This window comes from Geotrypetes seraphini, chromosome 10, assembly GCF_902459505.1.
Source record: "Geotrypetes seraphini chromosome 10, aGeoSer1.1, whole genome shotgun sequence".
In the NCBI taxonomy this organism is placed as follows: Eukaryota; Metazoa; Chordata; class Amphibia; order Gymnophiona; family Dermophiidae; genus Geotrypetes; species Geotrypetes seraphini.
Genome location: NC_047093.1, coordinates 87,990,077 through 88,008,430, shown reverse-complemented (window position 1 = coordinate 88,008,430; position 18,354 = coordinate 87,990,077). Strand labels below are relative to the sequence as shown.

General features: G+C 41.7%; 1 protein-coding gene across 3 annotated transcripts in view; it reads left to right on the top strand.

Moving 5' to 3' along the window:
* PAPPA (pappalysin 1) overlaps positions 1-18,354 on the top strand; it is a 644,537-nt gene that overhangs the window by 170,205 nt on the left and 455,978 nt on the right. For all 3 annotated transcript variants that reach the window (XM_033961720.1, XM_033961721.1, XM_033961722.1), the window contains exons 3-4: positions 1,388-1,533; positions 12,696-12,989. In XM_033961720.1, coding sequence (XP_033817611.1) covers positions 1,388-1,533; positions 12,696-12,989 — 440 coding nt within the window. The remainder of the gene's footprint in view (positions 1-1,387; positions 1,534-12,695; positions 12,990-18,354) is intronic.

Sequence of the window (18,354 nt, the reverse complement as noted above, 5' to 3'; positions counted from 1 at the left end):
TGAGAGTTTGGCAGTGTGCTCAGAAAGGAGAGGTCAGATTTTGATAATATTATAGAGGAAGAAGTGACAAGCTTTAGCGGTTTGTTGGATCTGATAGGAGAAAGAGAGAGAGGAGTCAAAGATGACCCTGAGGTTACAAGTTGACAAGACAGGGAGGAGCAGAGTGTTGTCCACAGTAATAGAGAATAGGGGAGGGGGAGGTGGGTTTAGGTTGAAAGAGAAGGAGCCCAGTCTTATCCATATTCAGTTGTAGATGGCGGTAAGGCATCCAAGCAGCAATGTTGGACAGGCAGGCTGAGACCTGGGCCTGGATTCCTTTAGAGGTATCTGGTATGGAGAATTAGATCTGGAAGTCATTGACATAGAGGTGATACTGAAAACCATGGGAGGAAATCAGTGCACCAAGGGAGTGGGCATAAATGGAGAAAAGGAGAGGGCCCAAGACAGATGATTTGAGATGTTAATGTCACATGTATAGTGGTTATAAAACTTACCTGATCAAATATTAGAAGCTTTGTTTGCTAGTGGATGGACATCAGAACTTCATTTGGGATGGGAGAAGAAGATTATTTGTCAATAGGTATCATATCAGGATAAACTATGAATCAGTTTTGATTCTTCTAAGTCAGGGGTGTCAAAGTCCCTCCTGGAGGGCCGTAATCCAGTTCGGTTTTCAGGATTTCCCTAATGAATATGCATGAGATCTATTTGCATGCACTGCTTTCATTGTATGCTAATAGATCTCATGCATATTCATTGAGGAAATCTTGAAAACCCGACTGGATTGCGGCCCTCCAGGAGGGACTTTGACCCCCACTGTTCTAAGTCATTCACTACTAGACTTAATGTGAATTTGAACCAATGGCAGCTGAGCCCAAATGCTAGTGGCTGCCTAGTTAACCAACTATGAAATTTTAAAAATGGCAAATGCTGATGGCACTCTAGCTTCCAAATCCAAATATCTCAACCAGAACTTGAAAGAACCTCTCAGCTATTTCCATAGATCAGCCATTTTCACTTCCGAATGCTCTTGTATGATCTTTTATATCACCCAGCATATTATCTTTTGTTTGTATACACATGCTTTTTGTTTATAAGCACAAAACAGATTAAACTCTAGTTTTATGAGACTGGTAAAAATTGATTTATATTTTCTAAAGAACAGTCCTTGAATGTGGTTTATCTTGTTATCCAGCACAACTCTGATATAAACACGGGGTCATATCTGAATGAGACTTATGTCCTCAATCATATATTTTCTAGTGCTGAATGTACAAGAGCAGGTCTGGCTAGTTTCCCTGGCTAGGGGGCATAAGGATCGTTCAACATGTTCTCTATCACAGCTGTGAACATGACATTAAAAAAAAAAATTGTATCTCTTTTGCAGGGCATATTTGGATGTCAGTGAATTAAAGAACCTTCTCAGACTGGATGGATCTACACACCTTAATATCTTCTTTGCTAACTCATCTGAAGAGGAGCTGGCTGGAGTGGCCACCTGGCCTTGGGATAAAGAAGCCTTGACCCATCTTGGTGAGTTATAATATAACTTGTTAAAAACAGATAAAAAAAAGTTAGGAAAGGGTGCCTGTCTACAGTTTGGATTTCATTTCTTATCATTCCAGTCGTAGTATTATATGACTTGGAAAAAAAGCCATGATTCCTAGCTGTTGGCTTACAATCAGGAAAATACTAGGTTGTGCACTCAAAAACATATTATGATATTTCTAAGTGATCTGAAGCTGAAAATATTTCACCTTTAATTGAAGTTATTTTGCAAGACATCAGCTCGTTGTGCATACCTTGTAAGGGTTAGAGGAACGCAGGGCTAAGTTGTATTTCATTAAAAATATTCTACAGTGTACAGAACATGGTTATTTTCTCCATAGCTCAGGGCTTTTTACGTGTTAAGGTACTTCGTGTTCTTTCTAACTAAGCCTACTATAGAAACAAATATAGCAGATAAGAACCATAAGGTTCACTGAGTCTTCCCAATCGCTTTGTGCTTCAGTGCAATAGATCCCCCATTTCATCTCTAGTTTTCCTTCACTGCATATATCATGTCTTATTTATTTAGATTTAGCTCATTGTACATCGTTTTGTTATCTTAGATACAATGCAGTCTATCAAATCTAATGGACCTTTTTCATTGGTAGTTCAAGACATAGAAACATGATGTCAAATAAAGGCCAAATGGCCTATCCAGTCTGCCCATCTGCCCGTTATCTCTTCCTCTCTCTAAGAGATCCCATGTGCCTGTCCCAGGCTTTCTTGAATTCAGACACAGCCTCTGTCTCCACCACCTCTTCCAGGAGACTGTTCCACACATCTGCCACTCTTTCTGTAAAAAAGTATTTGCTGAGATTACTCCTAACTTCAACCTATGCCCAATCTTTCCGGAGCTTCCTTTCAAATGAAAGAGGCTCGATTCATGTGCATTTACATCACATAGGTATTCAAACGTCTCTCAAGAATACTAACAAAATGTAAATTCAAAATTTGTTAAGAATGTTATTAGCCAAGTGGTGGGGGGTACCCCCTGAAAAATCATTTAAATTCAGTGGAGAAAAAGCCTCAACTACTACTAATATGCAGACGGCAACCCAATGAGTTTTTTAGCCGTTCTAATTCTGTATCATAGGCAAAAAACTCCACAAATTTTCAATCTGTAATTTTTCAAAATGGGAAAAATCCCACCACTGTGCACAAGGAACAAAATAAAAAGAACAGTTCACTTATCTTCATCGATGACCACAATTAGCATTTCATGCTCAGTCCTGCGAGTCGATCTTCCACTATAGCAAATTTCACATTGGAATGTAGATAAGGAACTAGCTGTTAACATCCAACAAGGCTCATGTTTCACCAACCAGTGGCTGCATCAGGGAGGTTCCCATTCTCCCCTGCTCCGTTCACTCTATAGCTCAGAATGGCACTTAGATTTAAGCTTCTGGCTACATGACGTCATTTCCGCCGGAATTCAAACCAGTTTTACAAAAACAAAAATACCAGGTCAAAAATCAAAACTAGTAAAATGCACACCACTCCAATTTCTGATTAAGGGCTCCTTTTATATGGTGCCCTAGTATTTTTAGCGCACGCACAAAATTATCATGCGCTAAACTGCACAGTACGCTTCTAGAATAACGCCAGCTCAATGCTGGCATTAAGGTCTAGCGCACGTGGCAATTTAGCATGCGCTATTCCGCGCATTAAGGCCCTACGCATCTTGGTAAAAGGAGCCCTAAGTCCATTGGGCCAGATGGTATTTAAAAAGAATATAGATCTCTATTCGTTTTGATGAAGTATGGTCTTCACGTCACCATGGCGTGCTGTCACAGGGATATGATCTATCACAAAACATCGGAAGTCTTCAAAAGAGTGATTTTTTTCAGCACAATGCCATATAAGTACATCTACCTGTCTTTTATGTCTTTTATGGGCGATATTAGAGTGATGTTCAATTAATCTTGTTTTTAAACACCTTGCAGTATGACCTTTGTAGCATAGATCACATGGGCAAAGTATTGCATATACCACACCAATAGTTTCACAAGTGGCTGCAAATGTAATTGTTATAATTTTTCTTCTAGGTATGCAGATTTGATCTCCTTTACACATTAACAGACAAGCTGTACAATGATTGCAGCGAAACAAGCCCCCCCTCCCTATTTCGTTCATTGACCATACATCAGAGGGATATAACAGATCTTTCAAATTTCTATTGCGTGAAAACGCTATTTTACAGTCCAAGTTCTGGCAATTTTTCTTAGTTTGTAACATAGGCCACAGGCTTTTGATTTTTCTCCCCAATCGCTGAGATATACCTGAAAAACATAGCACACATGCTATAGAATCGTTATTGTCATTTTTATTTTTATACTGTAACAATTGCTCCCGTGCACTAAACCTAGCTCTTTTATAGGCCTATTGGCCCTTCCCAGAAAAATCAGGGATTCTACTCCAGGTATTTCCTAATTCCACAGAAGATGGGAGGTCTTTGTCCAATTCTCGACCTCCAAGCCTTAAACAAATATCTAATCAAAGAAAAGTTTTGTGTGCTATCTTTAGTGACCCTATACCCACTTCTAGAACAAAATGATTGGCTGTGCTCTCTAGACCTCAAAGAAGCCTACACACACATATCATACATCATGATCACAGAAATTTTCAGTGTTTTCGAATAGCTCATCAACACTTCCAATATAAAGTTCTGCCATTCAGTCTTGCTTCTTCTCCAAGAGTATTCACTAAGTACCCAGTGGTCTTGGCAGCAACCTTCTGTACTCATGGGGTTCAAGTGTTGCCATATGTGGAGAATTGGCCAATATAAGCTAAATCTCCTCAAGCAGACCACTCGGCAACACAATTGTCTCCAGCTTCTAGGGTTCAAAGTCAACTTCCCCAAGTTGCAGCGTCAACACTCTCAACTGCTGCAATTCATAGGAGCCCTACTTGATATCACTTTTTATGGGTTTTTTTTTTACCTCAACAAAGACAAGACACCTTACTTCATATTTGCAATCAGGTCTCCACTTTGCAAACTATCTCAGCAAAACAAATGATGTGACTCATAGGTCACATGGCATCCACAGTTGATGTTATCCCCTTCACTAGACTTCATCTCAGATCAGCTCAGTAGACCCTAGCATCTCAATGATCTCAAGCTCTCGATCCATTATCCTGAAGGATCACAGTCACCTCACCTCTTTGCCAATCTCTGCAGGGTTTACTGTTTCACATTCCTCCACACCATAGAGTGCTTACCACAGACACATCCATATATGCTTGGGGAGCTCACCTGGATAGTCTCAGGACACAAGGTCGATGGTCTGCTCAAGAAAAAACATCCACATCAACCTGTTACAGCTGCGAGCAATTTGAAATGCTCTAAAGACCTTTCAAGAGAGTCTTTCCAACCAAGTCCTCGTTTGAACAGACAATCAAGTAACCATGCACTATATCAACAAACAGGAGGGAACGGGCTCTCTTCCTCTGTGTCAAGAAGCTGAGCACATTTGGAACTGCTCGAAACATATTCCTCAAAACCATATATGTACAAGGGAAAAAGAATACTCTAGCTCAGTGTTTGTCAACCATTTTACACCCGTGGACCAGCAGAAATAAAATAATTATTTTGTGGACTGGCAAACTACTAGGACTAAAATTTAAAAACCCAGTTTTCGCCCCTTCTCCGCGAGCTCGGTCACCTCAGTAACTATAGAAAAATAGACAAATATAGTGCAAAATATAGACAGCAGATATAAATTCTCAAAACTGACACGTTTTGATCACTAAATTGAAAATAAAATCATTTTTCCTACCTTTGTGTCTGGTGATTTCATGAGTCTCTGGTTGCGTTTCCTTCTGTCTGTGTATCCTTTCTTTCATTTCTTTCTTTCTGCACTCAGGCCCAAGAATTGTCCTTTTCTATTCCCTCCCTCTTTCCTTCCTATGTCCTTAGTGCTCCCGGTGCCTCCTTCTCATGTCTTTAGTGCCCCCAGTGCCTCCTTCCCATGTCCTTAGTGCCCCTTCCTGTCTTTAGTGCCCCCAGTGCTTCCTTTCCATGTCTTTAGTGCCCCCAATCCCTCTTTTCCAAGTCCTTAGTGCCCCTTCCTATATCTTTAGTGCCCCCTTCCCATGTCTTTAGTGCTCCCAGTGCCTCATTCCCATGTCCTTAGTGCCCCAAGCGCTTCCTTCCCATGTCTTTAGTGCCCCCAGTGCCTCCTTCCCATGTCTTTAGTGCCCCCAGTGCCTCATTCCCATGTCCTTAGTGCTCCGTCCTGTCTTTAGTGCCCCCAGTGCCTCCTTCCTATGTCCCTCTCACTGCCTTCCACACTTTGTCCCACCCCCACTCCCCAAGCCAGCCTGCCTACCTCTCTCCCTCCCTCCCTGGCCAAAGCCAGCCTGCTTGCCTGCCTACCTCCTTCCCTTCCTGACGCGCAAAAAAAAAAAAAGCCTCCCTCCTTCCTTTCCCCGGATCGGCTACTATCTTACTGCCCTGCTGCTGCTACTGCTAAAGCCGACACGAAGTCTTCTTTCCGACATCAGTGATTGGCTGGCTCAGAATGTCCTCTCCGACGTCAGAATTGACGTCGGAAAGAAGACTTCCTGTTGGCTTTAGCAGCAGCAGCAGAGCGGTAAGATAGCAGCCGACCCGGGGAAAGGAAGGAGGGTTTTTTTTTTTTTTTTTGCGCGTGACAGGTAGGGACAGGAAATGATTGCCTGTCCCGTTGTCCCCGAGCACAGCTTCAGGACACTGTCCCGAAGCTGTGTGTGGGGACAATGGGACAGGAAGTCTGAAAATGGGACCTATGGTCACCTTAATCTTGCCGGCCTTGCGCAGACCGGCGATTGAAGAATAGTGCTCTAGCTGACAAGCTCAGCAGATAGCCTCAGCCACATGAGTGGATTCTCAACTCCAAAGTCTTGTGCCTTATCTTCTCACTATGGGGGACTCTTCAGATAGACCTGTTTGCATCGTCCCACAACCACAAATTGTCTCAATTCTACTCCAGATAGTACTCTCCTCATCGTCACGAAGCAGATGCATTTCTTCTGGATTGGACAAACAAGTTCTGTTATGCATTTCTGCCAATCCCTCTCATTCTCAAGACTTGGTCAAGCTAAAGCAAGAATCATCCATCATGATCCTGATAGCTCCTCAGTGGCCCAGACAACCTTGGTTCTCCCTTCTGCTTCAGTTGGGTTCCAAGGATCCAATACCTTTACAGATATTTCCATCTCTGCTCACTCAGAGTCAAGGATCTTTTTTACATTTTATTTCTTTGCACATAACCTGTACAAGCTCTAGGCGACGTTACATAGGAAGGGTTTAGATGAAGGGTAGGGAGGACTTTAGAAGGATGGAAAGAGTAGAGAGAGGGAATAGAGTAGAAGGAAGGAACCATTAAACAATAGAATTCTGGGGAAATTTAAATGATGAAATAAAACTAAGGGGTAAAAACAAGGGAATGAAAATAAAAATAATTCTTAAACTGGAAAAATAAAATTGAAAATAAAATCAAAACAGTTTAAACAGAAGTCCAGCTTGAAATGTCCACAATTGTCCTCAGTGCATCAATTGTAGGTGCCAGCCGATCCTCGCCAGCACACCTGATATTAGATATTAGAAGTCCACAGAGGCCACAGGTGAACCAGCAACATCGAGATCTCCAACTACTAGGGGCAATCCTCAGCATCAAAAACCTCCGCACCCCAAACGATCAGCCGCTTCAGCAGCCAGAACGCCATTGACTGCAGGTCTCTCCACGATACGGCCCAGGCCAGAAACAGGACCCTCTCCTGTGGGTGAAGCAGGAAGCCAACACCCCAACCGCTCACAGCCGACCCAGCAGAGACAGCTGCAGACATCCAGAGAACACAGCTCAGCAGGCCGAGGACAGCGGCAGAGAGGAGAGAAGGCAGATCATTGCCAGCAACGCAGACACCACCCGCAGGGAAGCAACGTACAACCATCGCCGACCTCTCAGCACTGCATCCGATGGCATAGCTGCCGCCAGCATATAAGGGAGCTTGGTGAAACCGGAGCTTTGCCAGCGCCAACAAAGACAAACTGCCGGTACAGCTGGAGTCAGCATCCCCCCCAACAACAAATCTGAAGCCATGGTGAGACCTCATTTGGAATACTGTGTGCAATTCTGGAGGCCTCACTACCGAAAAGATGTGCTGAGAGTAGAGTCGGTGCAACGGATGGCCACCAGGATGGCCTCGGGGCTCAAGGATCTATCGTACGAGGAAAGGCTGAAAAATTTGCGGCTGTACTCACTCGAGGAACTTAGGGAGAGAGGAGACATGATCAAGACGTTTAAGTATATTACCGGCTGTATCGAGATGGAAGAAGAGATTCTCTTTCTCAAAGGACCCTCAGCCACAAGAGGGCATCTGCTCAAACTCAGGGGTGGGAAATTTCATGGCGACACCAGGAAATATTTCTTCACCGAGAGAGTGGTTGATCCTTGGAACAAGCTCCCGGTGCAGGTGATTGAGGCAAACAGTGTGCAAGAATTTAAAAGCAAATGGGATGCCCAGTGGGATCCCTTAGAGGGTTAAGCCAAGGGAACCTGTCACCAGGAGTGGGATCCCTAGGATAGTAGACTTGGGGGTGACCTGATGGGCTATGGCCCTTATCTGCCGTCATCTTCTATGTTTCTATGTTTCTATGTTAAGCAACAGCAGGCAGGTAAGAGGGCCATCTGGACTGTTAGACTCGAGCTAAACTGCTGGAAAAGATAGTAGTCCCCAGGATTAAAATAATTCTTATTAAATATCAAAATTAATTGAAAAAACTAGGAAAATATTAAAGAAAAGTAAAAAGAAATAATGATGCTAAATAACAAAAAACAAAAAAAGGGAAATAAACAAAAACAAGGAAAAAGAAAAAGACAGGAGGCACCAGAACAACAACCTAACCCGGCGCCATCTTTAGAATGATTATCCCAATCTGCAATCTCTACACCTAACAGCTTGGTACCTCTCAGTCTGACTTCAGCAGACAAGCCATTATAGTTCAGTACAAGCCATTATAGTTGCTTACAGAAAACCTACTCAGCTATGCTATCAACATAAATGGACATGCTTCAATTTGTTGTGTACTCTCCTTGACCAAGATGCTTCCTCCTCTTCTCTTCCTTCAATGTTGGATTATCTTCTCCATTTATCCAATTCTGGACTTAAGACCACTTTGGTCAGAGTTCACCTCAGTGCTGTTAGTGCTTTCCATGTTCCTGCCAACAATAAACCTCTGGCCACTCATTCGCTTGTTTCCAGGTTTATGAAAGGACTTTTTAACTCCAAACCTCCGTTCAAACCACCTCCAGTTGTCTGGGATCTTAATGTAGTTCTCAACAATTTGATGAAGCCACCATTTGAACCACTGGCATCTACTCATCTTAAGTTTCTCACTTCAAAAGTGGTCTTCTTGATCTCTATTACTTCCACTTGTTGAGTGAGTGAACTTCAAGCATTGGTTTCTGATCCACCGTACACAGTATTTCATCATGACAAGGTGGTTGTCAGGACCCATCCTAAATTCCTACCATAAGTAGTCACAGAATTTCACCTGAATCAATCCATTGTGCTTCCAGGGTTTGTTTGTTTTTCCAAAGCCTCATTTTCATCCTGGAGAAACAGCTCTACACACTTTGGACTAAAAGCAAGCCTTGGTTTATTACATATGAAGGATTAAGCCACACAGGGCTTCATGTCAACTGTTCATCTTTTTTGATCCTAACAGATTGAGCCTCCCTAAAACCAAGATAACTATTTTCACATGGTTAGTGGCCTATATTTCCTTCTGTTATGCTCAGGCTGCAGCTCGAATGATGTGCTGCAACACACAAAAGACCGATCTATAGCAGCATCAGTAACTTTCTTATATTCCACTCCCGCTGATGAAATTTGCAAAGTAGCTACTTGGTCCTCAATTCACACATTCACATCTTACTACTGTTCAGAAGCCTATTCCAGATGAGATGGTCATTTTGGCCAATCTGCCTCCATGGCCAATTCTCCCTCCATCCCATTATAATAAGCTAAGGAGTCCCACATGTGAGAATATGTTGCCTGCTTTTCCTGTAACAGGTGTTATCTAGGAACAGCAGGCAGATATTCTCGCATCCCTCCCACCTCCCCTGGTTGGCTTCTTATCTTGCTTATGGAACTGATGTACTGCGAGCTGGCATTATGCAGGAGGGCACTCATGCAAGCGTGGTGGGCAGTCGCCAAGTTTTTAATATCTTAAATTAGCAATGCACTTTTACCACTGTCCATACCGGACTCCGTGGATGACATCACATACATGTGAGAATATCTGCCTGCTGTCCCCGGATAACACCTGTTACGGTAAGTAACTGTGCTTTAATTGCGCTTAGCCAGCTATGCACTAAATTCAGTGGAAGATAACTGGTTTTCTCCACTGAATTTTAGTGCTTAGGCTTGGATTCTTGAACCGGTGCCAATATTGGCAGCTGCCTTAAGAGTTGCTGCTGATCATATGTCAATCACGCATTGGCGCTGGTTTTGGAATCACGCTGATGCGAAAGATAGGCAACGGAAATGTAGCCAACATTTCTTGTGCCTGTCTTCACACAAACCACACCTACGTAGGTGCTTTAGGCTGCCTAACGCCACTTCCGGCGTTGGCCATGCCTACTTTTGCATTTGACCTGTGCAGGCATGATTCCAGTGCCGATTTTCTAGGCACCAGTATGCACCTGAAATCTCAGTTAAAACCCCCATTTGGATGGCGATTTTAAAGGCGATATGGGTGCCTTCTGGTGCCTAGAAAATCAACGCCGGTTTGAGAATCTGGGCCTTAGTGGCTAGCTTCTAACCAGCTATGTTGCATGAATATTTAGTGCTAACTGCCTAAGTTTAGCAGTCAAAATAGACCACCTAAATATTGGGCCTATCTTTGACCACTAAGCACTTAGTTGGTTAGTGCTGAATATCGACTTAACCAGCTAAGTTGCCGCAGTCAAAAATGAAACCGTATATTCAGTACTAGTCACCAGAAATTGCCCAGCATACAATATCTGGGCTCAGCACTGACGGTGGGACTTAAGCGTGCTGCCTCCCGCTGTCTGTGTTTTACTTCTTGGGATCTAGCTAGGTACTTGGGACCTGGGTTGGCCACTGTTGGAAACAGGTTACCAAGCTTGATGGACCTATTTGGAGCCATCACCCACCTTTGGATTGGAACTGTGCTGTTCAGATAGCCATGACTAAGAGAAGACCTGTCTTGGGGTCATGTACTTCTGCACCAAATATGAACAATGTGGCAAGTATATGCCAATGTTAAATGAAATGTCAGAACAAATGGCAAGCAGTAGGGGATAACAATTTTCAGAACTTGTTGCCTGCATTGCGAGCCTATTTGAGAAAAATGTATGTAGCCTTACCCACATGAATTGTATACTGTGTGGATCCAAGCCATGTCTACTTAGAGTTGAGTATCAAAGATGCATTCCTAAGGGCATATTTCAATTTTTTGGGGAGGAGGGGGGAAATAACATGCGTAGGTTGCATTATCAAATCTACACTTGTTGATTTCAAAGGAAAAAGTGCCCAAAGAACAAGCATGAGCAAATCTCTGTTGGTATTTTTATTTCCCCTGGGGCAATTTTAAAAGTGAAAGTATGCTTGTACAGTACTTTCCTTTTCAGAACTAGAGCAACACACCTGTGGATTTTGTAACAGAGCTTTCAGCACACAATTAAAATGCTTGAAAATTACAAAAGAACAATGCACAGTAGAACCCATTCCTGTTGCATTGTATTTTTAATTCTTTGTAGCAGTCCATAGAAGTTGAACAGCTAGCGGTAGGTCTGCACTTAGCATGGATGCATTGCATGGTCCAGCTGAACTCATCTGAGATTTGGACACTCTTTCCAAGCTGGCTTGCTTCCACTGCAGCTGCATAAAATATTTTTTTTTAAACCTTAAACATGAAATGTTACAACTCTGTACAGTGAATATTGATCCTAGGAAATCACTATATGAAATTCTTAAATACTGCCAAAGAATAGGTCACTAGGAACCATTCTTTAAGTAGTCATGGGGGTTGGGGAGAGTCACACTTTGTGATGGTGTTCATAGCGTCTTCATTTTTGTGACCAATCCCAAAACTTAACTTGATAAAGAATGTGAACATACTTCTGGGAAGCCAAAAAGACGTATCTTGGCATGATATTTTTTAAAAAATTAAATGCCAAATAATGAGTGCATTTAAAAAAAAAAATGCTGAACAGAATGCTTCTACTCCCCAGAAGAAAAATAAAATGTTAGTGTGGGTTTCTTGAGGTGTGGAACTTTGGAAAGAAGGATATCAGAGCTAGATCTACCCAATTAATCCCATAGAAAGGGAGGATGATTGTGGACAAGTACTCCTACTCTCCTGAGTATTGTATTGCAAAAAAATGAGAAATTGTAAAATCTTATCTTAACTCCCCTCCCCCCAAATGTAAACTTGAATACTGGAATAAAGTTATTGCTTACAGACCAGTTCAAGGAACTCCGTAATAGAATCAGTGATTCCTGAGCTGTATCAAGTACCAAATCACAACAATACTAATGTTTTATTAGAAATATATTTTCTCTTGTATTTTTTCATTGCACGCCCACACAAAGTATTTCAGCCTTTGAGTTCCAGGCATGCCCATGCTGCTTATATTTTAACGGGTGTCTTTAGTCATAACTTGTTTTTATTTCTTCATAATTCCTTTTAATAACTTTTATATTACCCTCATGGTGTGACCTTCCCCTTCCACAAAATTTTTTTTCAAGCCCTAAGATGGAAGATTGCAATTGTGAACGATAATGCTACCATTTTCAATGATCACCCTATATTAGACCTCAGTGTTTGTAAAACCATAGTTTGTTGACATGGAACAAGCTGAAATCTGTAATGTTGAAAGCCTGTATAAACAATGTGAGCTAGTATTAGGAGCCGAGAGATTTCAAAGAATACTTGGCAACAATATTAAAAAAATAAGCCAACCTCTTACACCTGCTGAAACCACAATGTGTTTATGTTATGTAGTGTAAATTGCCTAAAAGCTGTTCTTTCTTTAAGTGTTGGATCTGCACCTCAAACCCTCCTCCGTGCATCTGCTTTTAGAGGTCATTAAAAAAACTGAAAAAAAATTCAACAGCTCTCCCTTTTTTCATTTTAGGTGGCATTATTCTGAACCCATCTTTTTATGGCATCCCTGGCCATACCCACACTATGATTCATGAGATCGGGCACAGTTTGGGGCTCTACCATATTTTCCGTGGTATATCTGAAATCTTATCCTGCAGTGACCCGTGTATGGAGACTACCGCTTCTTTTGAAACTGGAGACCTTTGCCATGATACGAATCCAGCTCCAAAATATAAACTGTGTGGGGACCCAGGTCCTGGAAATGACACGTGTGGCTTCCGGAGGTTCACCGATACTCCATACAACAATTATATGAGCTATGCAGGTAGACTGAGTTTGGTTTCTTTGCATGTGACCTTTACATGTGCAGATATCTGGGAAAGGATAAGATGACATATTTCTGCAGAGATGTTTCTCTCTTAGGGCTTCTTTTACTACAGTGTGGAAGAGCTTCTTACCACATGCCAGTGAGACAAATGCTCTGACGTTCATTCAGTTCCTATAAGTGTTGGAGCATTTACCTTGCTGGCTCGCAGTAAGAAGCTCTTCTGCAGTTTAGTAAAACCCAACGTTAAATAGGTGTTTCCTCTTCTCTGTTCATATATCTCCTTCCAATGTATTGTATTGCACTTTTGGCTTTGCTATCTGATTGCTAGAGCAAAACAGTTCTCTAGTTTTGTGGCAGAACAAGTTATTTAGGTTCTTTCTCTTTCTTGATATTTCCACTAAAAACAAGATTTCTTTAAAAAGGGTGATTGGTGCTTTTCAACCAGTCCTCTGGGCACATCCAACCAGTCAGGCTTCAAGATATGCACAATGAATGTGCACAAAATAGATTTATATATCAAGGAGGCAGAATATGCAAATCTATCTCATGCATTTTTGTTTTGCATATCCTGAAAACCTGACTGAATGGATGTGCCTGCTACGTGGTCCTTTTATTAAGGCGCACTAACTGATTTAGCGTGTGCGAAAGATTAGCGCGCGCTAAATGCTAAGGCATCCATTATATTCTATGGGCGCCTTAGCATTTAGTGTGCGCTAAATCGGTTAGCGCGCCTTAATAAAAGGACCCCCTATGTTAGATATAAAATTGAATAAGTTGCCCTAGCCCAGGTTGAATTTATAATAAGATCCTCTCCAACCACATTTAAATCAAACTATGTTCTCCTCTGCAAATTTTATATTCTGATGGTCCAATATTCAGGGGCACTTACCCATGTAGCATGTGTTCCTACCTAGAGGGAAGGGGTAAAACGCGGACCTCGCAGATCTAAACCCGCACGTCCTTAAAAATCTGAGGTCCGTGCCACTTGTAATTAATTTCTGGTTCTGACAGACCTCAATGACAATTTAGCACTGATGGATCTGTCTTAGCTTAGGGAGGGAAAAGTATTAGGATCCATCAGCGCTAAAATGTCACCGAGGTCTGTCAGAGCCAGAAACTAAAACCATTCCCCTTAATGAACTTTTGCAGAAAATCTCTCTTGCAAAAGATACCAGTGGCGGGGACCCAGCCCAAACGTCCGGGCTCTATAAACATTCAATTATTACCAGCAAAGTAGTCTCTGGCTCTGACAGACCTCGGTGACATTTTAGCGCTGACGGATCCTAATACTTTTCCCTCCCTAAGCTAAGACAGATCCGTCAGCGCTAAATTGTCATCGAGGTCTGTCAGAGCCAGAAACTAACTACAAGTGGCATGGACCTCAGATTTTTAAGGACGTGCGGGTTTAGATCCGCGAGGTCCGTCAGGTCCATGTTTTACCCCTTCCCCTACCTAAATAATTGTCACTGACTGGGACCATACCAGAGTATTCAGCAATATTTAGACAGTGCCAGTAAAATTTCCTGCAGATTGCTGCAGCACTATCTGGATAGTTTATTTATTTATTGTATAGACCATACTATCATAAAATCTTAGCAGGTTACAAAATTAAAATAGACACAATAAAATAGACGTCAAACAAAATCAAAAATACATCAATAACCTAAAAGCAAAAATATTAACAACCAATACTATCAAAATTATAAGATATCACAATAGGTCTTCCATATGAATAGTATCAACGATTTGTCGACAATTTCTTAGTGCGATGGTGGTTTAGAGGAGGAGTCTGAATTTAACCAGTTATTGACGATATTCTATGCCAGTATCGAAATAGCTAACTAGGCAACTTAAAAAATCAAAAACGCTGTCCTAAATGCTTAGATACTGGTACTAAGTATCGCTACTGTAGTATCTGGATAATGTTGGCCACCACCTCTGTACCCAGATGTTCAGCTCCAATATCCAAATATCAGCTGGCACTGAATATTCAGGTGTATCTTTGAATGCAACAGAGAAGAAGTGGGGAAGGAACTCTACACATCAACCAGTTGTCATAAAATTCTACGTTGTCATAAAATGCTAAAACCAGTCTATCTTGCAGACCATATCTTTCACACCCAACATGGTCCATGTTTCGGCTTTGAAAGCCTGCTTCAGGGATACAATGAAAATAGCCACGCAGTTCCTCAGCAAAACTCTGCATATTTCTCGTGCAAGAGAGATGTTAGTCTCACATTTTAAACATATAGTCCTTTAATTCATTGTGTTATTAGATAATTATCTGTTCGTGTTGTTAGATCACCAACTATCGGGATGTTCATTGTACCCCTGAAACAGGCTTTTAAAGCTGAAACATGGACCGTGCCAGGTCTGCAAGATAGATTGGTTTTAACACACTATTTTAAGACAGCATAGAATGTTTGCATTGTATCCAGTTTGCTTGTATTAAATAAATTTTATTTTATCTCTGGTTGATGTGTAGAATTTCTTCCCCACTTTGTCTCTGTTGCATTTTTTACTGTGGGGTTTTTCTTCCTTGTTTTTGGTCTTTGTATCTTTAAATGCCACAGCCAGTAGTTAAAAGGAATGCCAACCACAGAGATTAAATATTGACCTGTGTCTCCAGTTACTTTTCCTAAGTCTTATGTATTTAGATTTTGTGTGCATTCTGGAATGGCATATTGTATGTCGTAAGAGATCATCATTTTTAAAAACTTTTTTTTATTAAATTTTCATAAAACCATACAAACAGGAAAAGAAATAACGGGTCATCATTTTATGAGATATTGAAGAACTGCTGATAGACTTCCCAGGCCAGGCAGTTGATTTCTTTATCCTCACGTCTTATTTATCTTAGGGCCAAAATTAACCCTTACAAATTCCCTAAAAATAAATTTCATTATAATGTTAAGTATTGGGGAGGGCTGCAAGGTGACTATTTTAAAATTAGTTACCTCAGTCAACTATCTCCCTGGTCTGTTTCCCTAACATTCACTTCTCAAAGGGTTTAAGTCAGTGCAAGACCTGGGGGCCAGTGGTAGCGTCCTAGAGACTATTGGATTAGCCCCCTTTCTCTACCAAACTTATGACACAGGAGAAAGTGGATTTGGGGAACAGTCATATGCTTTGAAGAAAAAGACCTTTCTTAGTAGACAAAGAGAGTGCATTTGGAAATGCCCATCTCCTTGAGGATACCCCCAAGAAAAGTTTGAAGGAGAGCTGGTGGAAACGGATACCATTGTTTCATTCTGGTCAGCAATGCTGCAGTCTCATATGGGAAGATATTTAGGGCCATAGTCTATAAACAGTGCTTACATGAGGCACTGCTAGGCATCCTAATTGTGGCGGCCTAGGCTGCCTAAATGTGGGATCCGTGCCTAACCTTTTCTTTTAATTGGCATAATCGGTGTGGTACTTGACCTTGCTGGTTTTCAGCCAATCCCCAAAAACTCCCAACATTAAACAATTTAAGAGTTTGGTGCTAAACTCTTGGGATGCCTAGTGACGCCTAAGTGGAGGTGCCGTCCCACACCTAATGACGCCTTATGACATCTATCGTAAACAGAAGGCATGGTTAGGGGCGGAGAATAAGTGTGGTTGACTTAGGAGTCATTAGGTGTCCAACATAGGTGCCACCAATTTATGCAACTGAAAATCTGGCCTAATGGAGTGGTGCTGATGTCTAGAACATCTGGTGATGCCTAAGTCTACGTAGGCGCCGCTAGGCATGATTCTATAAATGGCACCTAATGATTGATTGACAAACGCGCCAAGTGGTGCCTACAATGTAGGCACCACTAAGTGCCGTTTATAAAATCCAGGCCTTAGTAGCTGTCTTTCAGTTCATTTGGATCCAAACTGGCCCTGACAAATGTCAGTTTCATAAAATGTAAGGATGGTCGCACCCCCACAATGTTAGGTTGGAGGGGTTAAGTGAAAGGCGTCCTGATAAACGCTGGTCCCAGGTTCAGTTCCCTCACCGAGGACTCACCAGAAAGTAGAATAAAGAAGGCATAGCCAGAGGTGTTTGCATAAAGAATATATATTATAGAAATAGTCTTACAGAAAAGTAATATTTATAAGCATTACAATTAAGCAGAGAGCATTACACTTAAGCAGAGAGCAAAGCAGTCTTGCTGCCTTACAGAGTCCAGAAGGAAGTGTGAAGTTTCAGGGAAAGGCAGAGAGAGAGAGAGAGGGGGATGGGGTGATGTTTCGTGTTCCATAGATAAAGAGAAGGATAGACAGAGAGAGCTCAAGAGAGAACCAGAGTGCCAAGCCAAGAGCCAAGAGATAGCTAGATAGAAAGAGAGAGAGAGGGCCAAGACCCCTCTCCTGATAGCTTGATAGAAAAAGAGACATTGATAGAGCAGAGAGCAGGCTTTTATACCTTGGAATCTTATTCTGACTAGAGAAAATATTGTATCTCCCAGTATTTTTCTGTTTAGAACTTGCAAACTGTTTGAGACAATGGTCAATTTAATTGACAAAGGAGAGTGTGACATCTGCAAGCATGGTGATGGGATTAAGTCTCTGGCTTGATCTGTGCACCATTGTCCTAAGCACCCTCTTAATCAGACATTAACACCTTTTAGCTAGTCATGATTCAATCAGGGAAACTTAAAACATATCAGGGATACTTAACACAGTCTCCCTGCACTAAGGGTCTATCTGCCTTCCCATGCCAGAGTCAGATTGATATAATTTCCCATAGGCCTCTAGGCTGACAACTTACAGTACTCATAATTTGTGACTACCTGACAAAGTTAATTTCAAAACTAGCATCCAGATATATGCAGCTACAAAGTTAGATGGCTCTGTGGTTGAAGTTAGGGTGGAGCAAAATGTTAGGTTTCCAATTTTGACGTACAGCGTTAGGCACCTGAAACTAGGTAAAAGGATTGCAAGCCTAAATGTAATACTTAGGGGTCCTTTTACTAAGGTACACTAGCGGTTTTAGCGCGCACTACATTGCCATGCATGCTAGATGCTAACGCCTCCATAGAGCTAGCGTTAGTATTTTCCATGTAGCGCGGGATTAGCGCGCGGGGCATTGTAGCGCGTGCTAAAAACGCTAGCGCACCTTAGTAAAAGGAGCCCTTAATGTCATCTGAAAATTTTATAAAACTTAGATACCTAAAGGAAAGCACATAAATTTTTTTGCAAATTGATGCTCTAGTCAGCTACTTGCATAAAATATAATTCGAGGTCTCGAAACTCTGCCTTCAAGACAATACAGTTAAACATTTCCGTTTCTAGCTCAAGACTGAATTGTCCCGAGTTTTCTAATCTATTCACATTGTATAATAATCAAATAATGTTATAAAGGGGCCCTCTTACTAAGTTTCAATAGGTACCA